Source organism: Lonchura striata, chromosome 21 (genome assembly GCF_050655825.1).
Source record: "Lonchura striata isolate lonStrDom1 chromosome 21, ASM5065582v1, whole genome shotgun sequence".
NCBI lineage: Eukaryota > Metazoa > Chordata > Aves > Passeriformes > Estrildidae > Lonchura > Lonchura striata.
Window position 1 is genome coordinate 7,445,861 of NC_140723.1, and position 6,000 is coordinate 7,451,860.

General features: G+C 61.1%; 1 protein-coding gene across 1 annotated transcript; it reads right to left on the reverse strand.

The window, feature by feature from the left end:
* Positions 1 to 1,458: 1,458 nt before the first annotated feature.
* CPLANE2 (ciliogenesis and planar polarity effector complex subunit 2) lies at positions 1,459 to 5,038 on the reverse strand. The gene is made up of 6 exons (XM_077788229.2): positions 4,988 to 5,038; positions 4,318 to 4,447; positions 4,094 to 4,246; positions 3,058 to 3,182; positions 2,828 to 2,967; positions 1,459 to 1,769 (listed from the first exon to the last, which is right to left on the reverse strand). The coding sequence occupies exons 2-6, from the start codon at positions 4,418 to 4,420 to the stop codon at positions 1,541 to 1,543; spliced, it is 750 nt and encodes a 249-aa protein (XP_077644355.1). The 5' UTR covers positions 4,421 to 4,447; positions 4,988 to 5,038; the 3' UTR covers positions 1,459 to 1,540.
* Between the last annotated feature and the right edge of the window lie 962 nt (positions 5,039 to 6,000).

Genomic DNA, 6,000 nt, shown 5'->3' on the forward strand with positions numbered 1-6,000 from the left:
CAGCACCCCAAATCTCATCACCACAGCACTCTAAATCCCGCAGCGCCCCAAATCCCACAGGACCCCAAATCCTGCATCACCCACAGTACCCTAAATCCCACAGCAGCCCAAATCCCATCACCCACAGCACCCCAAATCTCACAGGACCCCAAATCCCATCATCCACAGCACCCCAAATCCCACAGCACCCCAAATCTCATCACCACAGCACTCTAAATCCTACAACACCATAAATCCCATCACCCATGGCACCCCAAATCCCACAGCACCCCAATCCCTTCACCTCTAGCACCACAAATCTCCCAGGACCCCAAAGCAACTCCAATCCCACAGCACTCTAAATTCTGCAGTTCCCATAATCCCTCTGCAGCCACATCCCCCAACACCCCACAGCGTCCAAGACCCCCAGGATCCACAACACCCCAAATCTGCCAATAGGCCCAGCACCCCATTCCATGATCCCATTGAAACACAAACCCCCTGGCACCTGCAGCACCCCCATTCCATTATCCCATTGAAATTCAAACCCCCCAGATCTGCAGCACCCCAAATCCTGCAGTACCCCCATTCCACGATCCCATTGAAACACAAACCCCCTGGCACCTGCAGCACCCCATTCCACGATCCCATTGAAATTCAAACCCCCCAGATCTGCAGCACCCCAAATCCTGCAGCACCCCCATTCCACGATCCCATTGAAATTCAAACCCCCCAGATCTGCAGCACCCCAAATCCTGCAGCACCCCCATTCCACGATCCCATTGAAATTCAAAGCCCCAGGATCTGCAGCACCCCAAATCCTGCAGCACCCCCATTCCACGATCCCATTGAAATTCAAATCCCCAGGATCTGCAGCACCCCAAATCCTGCAGCACCCCCATTCCACGATCCCATTGAAATTCAAACCCCCCAGATCTGCAGCACCCCAAATCCTGCAGAACCCCCATTCCACGATCCCATTGAAATTCAAATCCCCAGGATCTGCAGCACCCCAAATCCTGCAGCACCCCCATTCCACGATCCCATTGAAATTCAAACCCCCCAGATCTGCAGCACCCCAAATCCTGCAGCACCCCCATTCCACGATCCCATTGAAATTCAAATCCCCAGGATCTGCAGCACCCCAAATCCTGCAGCACCCCCATTCCATTATCCCATTGAAATTCAAACCCCCAGGATCTGCAGCACCCCAAATCCTGCAGAACCCCCATTCCACGATCCCATTGAAATTCAAATCCCCCAGGATCTGCAGCACCCCAAATCCTGCAGAACCCCCATTCCACGATCCCATTGAAATTCAAATCCCCAGGATCTGCAGCACCCCAAATCCTGCAGCACCCACCTCCTGATAATCCCATTGCACCCCACATCCCCCGGTACTCCCAAATCTTCATTACCCCAAATCCCTGGTACCCATGACCCCAAACCCCCAAATCGGACAAGTCGGGCCACCCAGGATCTTTTCCATAGAAAACCGGTGATTTTAACCAAAAAACTCCTTTATCCCTCCCACGCCCACAGCCCCCCGACACAAGGGGGTTCATGTGGGGGTGTCCCCCGTGTCCCCCGGGGTGACGCCGGCGGTCACTTGGTCGCGCCGCCAGAGCTGCTCGACCAGAGCGTCCAGGACCGGGGCGACCCGGGCCAGCCCCGCCCGCGCCCCGCCGGCCCCCGCGCTGCCCCCGGCCCGCAGCACCCGCAGCCCCTGCGACCCCTCGAAGGCCTGCACGTCCTCCTCCGTCACGGCCGCGTGTGCCACCAGGTCGAATCTGGGGTGGGGAGGGGACACAGGGTCAAGGGAAAACAGCAACGCCCTGGAAAATCCCCCCAAAAACACCCGGGATTCATGGGGAGTTGCGAAGCCAATGGTGTAACCGGGTGGGAACGTTCTCTGCCTGCCCAGGGACTGAGTGGTTGGGAATCTGGGGGTGCAAACCTGATCGTGGGGGGGACACGGGGTCCAAGGAGACACCAACACCCCAAAAAATCCCCTTAAAAATGCCTAGAGAGAAATGGGGAAGGTGAATCCATTGGTGCAATGAAGTGTTGCACGTTCTTGGCCTGCTGAGAAAGTTGGGGGTGCAAACCTGACTGTGGGGGGACACAGGGTCAAGGGAGATACAGAAAATCCCCCCAAACCCCCTAAAAAAATCAATGGGAGTTGAGGACTCATCCGTGTATTCACATTCTCAGCCTAATGAGGTATTGAGTGGTCTGAAAACTGGGGGTGCAAACCTGACTGTAGGGGGGACACAGGGTTAAGTGAGACCCAGAAAATCCCCCCAAAACCCCCTGAAAATAAGTGGGAGTTGTGACCCAAAGAAATCCCCCCAAACCCCCTAGAAAAATCAATGGGAGTTGAGGACTCATCCGTGTATTCACATTCTCAGCCTAACGAGGTATTGAGTGGTTTGAAATCTGGGGGTGCAAACCTGACTGGGGTGGGGGACACAGGGTCAAGGGAGACACCAACACCCTGAAAATTTCCTTTAGGGCAGCAAAACCCCCCTAAAAATAAGCAGGAGCTGTGAACCCACCATGTGCAAATCATTACACCACCAGGTGTAATGATTTGTGCACATTCTCAGCCTGCTGAGATACCAAATGTTGAGAAATCTGGGGGTGCAAAGCCATTTTGGGATGGAGAGGGGGGTCAAGGAACATCTAAAAAACCCCAAAACCCTGATAAAATCAGCAGGGGTTGGGAATACATCAATGCAATGAGGTGTGCATGTTCTTAACGCCTGTGATGCCAAGCTCTGAGAGCCCCGAGGGTGTAATTCCCTCGCCATGGGGTGACTTTTGGGGACCCCCCCCAAAAGGATACTTCGTGCCCACGACCACCCTGACGAGGTGGCGGTCCCCGGGGTCCAGCACGCGGCCCATGAGCGCCGGCAGCTCCTCGAAGGACGCACGATCCGTGAAGGAGAACAGGAACAGGGCGGCATCCGCCTCCTCCTTACAGGCCTGGGCGGGGGACACCCTTCACCGCGGGGTCCTGGGGGTGTCCCCCGCCCCAAAACTCGTCCCCCACCCCAAAACGCGCCCCCCGCTCACGGGCAGCAGGTGCTCGAACTTCCGCAGCGCTCCGTCCCCGCAGTCCCAGAGGTGCAGCTGGAACAGGACCGGGCGGCCGCTGCCGCGGGGCTTGGCTGGCCAGAACAGCGTGGTGGCCTCGATGCCTGTGGGGACAGCGGGACTGTCACCCCCGGGTCACCCCCGGCTGTACACAGGGAGTTGGGGTGGCCTCGATGCCTGTGGGGACACCGGAACTGTCACCCCCAGGTCCCCCTTGGGTCGTACCCAGGGACTCAGGGTGGCCTCAATGCCTGTGGGGACACCGGGACTGTCACCCCCAGGTCCCCCTTGGGTCGTACCCAGGGACTTGTGGTGGCCTCAATGCCTGCGGGGACACCGGGACTGTCACCCCTGGGTCACCCCGGCTGTACCCAGGGACTCGTGGTGGCCTCGATGTCTGCGGGGACACGGGGACTGTCACCCCTGGGTCACCCCAGCTGTACCCAGGGACTCGTGGTGGCCTCGATGTCTGCGGGGACACGGGGACTGTCACCCCTGGGTCACCCCGGCTGTAGCCAGGGAGTCGAGGTGGCCTCAATGCCTGCGGGGACAGCGGGACTGTCACCCCCGGGTCACCCGAGTCCCCCTCGGGCCGTACCCAGTGGCCGAAGTGGCCTCGATGCCTGCGGGGACAGCAGGACTGTCACCCCGGGTTATCCCCGAGTCCCCCTCGGGCCGTACCCAGGGTTTCGTGGTGGCCGAAGTGGCCTCGATGCCTGCGGGGACAGAGGCACTGTCACCCCTGGGTCCCCCTTGGGTCGTACCCAAGGGCTCGTGGTGGCCTCGATGCCTGCGGGGACACCGGGACTGTCACTCCCGGATCCCCCCAGCAGTACCCAAGGACTCGTGGTGGCCCTGGGTTGCCTGTGGGGACAGCAGGACTGTCACCCCCGGGTCCCCCCGGCCGTACCCAGGGACTCGGGGTGGCCTCGATACCTGCGGGGACAGCAGGACTGTCACCCTCGATGCCTGCGGGGACAGAGGGACTGTCACCCCCGGGTCCCCCCGGCCTTACCCAGGGTCTCGTGGTGGGCGGGGGGCGCGGGGGTCCCCCCCAGCCAGGCCACCAGCGCTGTCTTGCCGACGCCGCTCCTGCCCGCCAGGAAGAGCTTGTAGGTGACCGTGGGCACAGCCAGCGCGGGCGGCAGCGCCGGGCGCTCCAGCAGACCTGGGGAGGGGCTCGGGGTCACTCGGGGGGCTGAGACCCCGGCTGGGGGGCGCGGGCTGGGGGGCACGCACCGAACATTCTCCGCTGGTTCTTGTGCACGATGGAGTCCAGGTAGGGGCGGCCGGCGGGGGACAGGAGCCAGCCCGGCTCCAGCGCCCGGTCCTGCTCTGCCATGGGCCTGGGGCACAGCCAGGAGCCCCCCTGCCCCCGCGGGGTCACGGCATCCGCGGCTCTGGGTCCCCTTCTGACCCACTCCCACCCTCCCCAGGGCGCCTAAATCCTCATTAGGGTCCATAAAACACCCCCCGCACCCCAGCATCCACCCACGGGCTCCCCAAAACCACCGACACCCCTCCGTGGGTGCCTCACCCCCTCCACGGGCTCTGTGGAGCCCCCTCATCCTCCCATGGGGTCTGAGCACCTCTCTGGGCTCCCAAAGCCTCTCCGAGGACCCTCCAGGGGGTCCCACCACCCTCCCACGGGTTCCTGGCCCCACCACGGGGGTCTCTGCGCCCCCCCAGGACCCCACCACAGCCCCCCACCGCTGGGGTCCCTGCCCCCCTCAGGGTCCCTCACAGCCCCGCACGCAGTCCCCGCCACCCCCGCGGGGTCCGTGCCGCCCCCGTGTCCCCACAGCATTTCCAAGGGGGAGGACCCAGCCCCCCGCGGCTGCTCCCCACGCCTCGCCCCTCACGCCAATTTTCCCGCGCGGGCCCTTTAAGACGCGGCCCCGCCGCTCACCTGAGGCCGCTTCCGCCTCGCCGTGACGTCACGAAAGGGGGCGTGTCCAAGGAGACCACGCCCAGTCACCGCTGCGCGTGCGCGCTGGGGTGTGCGGGCACGTGGAGTGGCCCCGGCTCTGCGGATTTTGGGGTTTTGGGGGGTCCCCATCCCAAATTACTGACACGGGAATGGCCTGGGGGTCTCCATCCCCAGTTCCCAGCACTGGCGGCATCTGCAGTTCCCAACGGCCAGTTTTTCCAGGCTTCGGAGCCCTCACTCATCCCTCATCACCGACACTGGAATGCTTTGGGCTCCAGCATCTCCCACACTGGCAGAACTTGGGAGTCCAAATTTCCAGCCCCATCCCCAATTTCCATTCCAGCAGGCTGTGGGATCCTCAGGTCTCAGCACTGGCAGGATTTGGAGTCCCTCAAATCACAAATTTTCAGCCCCAACTGGTTTTGGGTCCTCTATGCCAAATTTCCAGCCCCAAGAGTTTTTGAGGTTCCCAATTCCCAGCACTGGGAGGCTTTGGCATCCCCAGTTACCACCTCCAGCAGTCTTTGGGATCCTCATTCCCAATTTCCATCCCTAACAGGGTTTGGTGTCCCCAGTGCTGAGAGCCTTTGGATCCCTGTCCCTGGCAGGACCTGGGATCCACAATTTCCAGCACAGGTAGGACCTGGGTTCCCTGCCCTGGCAGGTTTTGAGGTCCCCATCCCAAACAGGGTTTGGGATCCCTGAATTCCCAGCTCCAATAGTCTTTTGGATCCCCAGTTTCCAACCCCAATAGACTTTGGGATCCCAAATTTCCAACCCCAATAGGCTTTGGGATTCCCAATTTCTGTCTCCAAGAGGCTTCAGTGTTCCCAGTTCCCCGTGTCCCCCTTTGCCTCCCTCCACTGCTCCAACATCCCCTGGCACAAGTATTTCCCTTCTCTTACCCCAAAAGACCCCAAATCCCCCCTTTCACCCCCAAACTTGTTGGCAGTGCAGCAGGAACTTCCTCTCCAGGTCACTCCCACCCCACC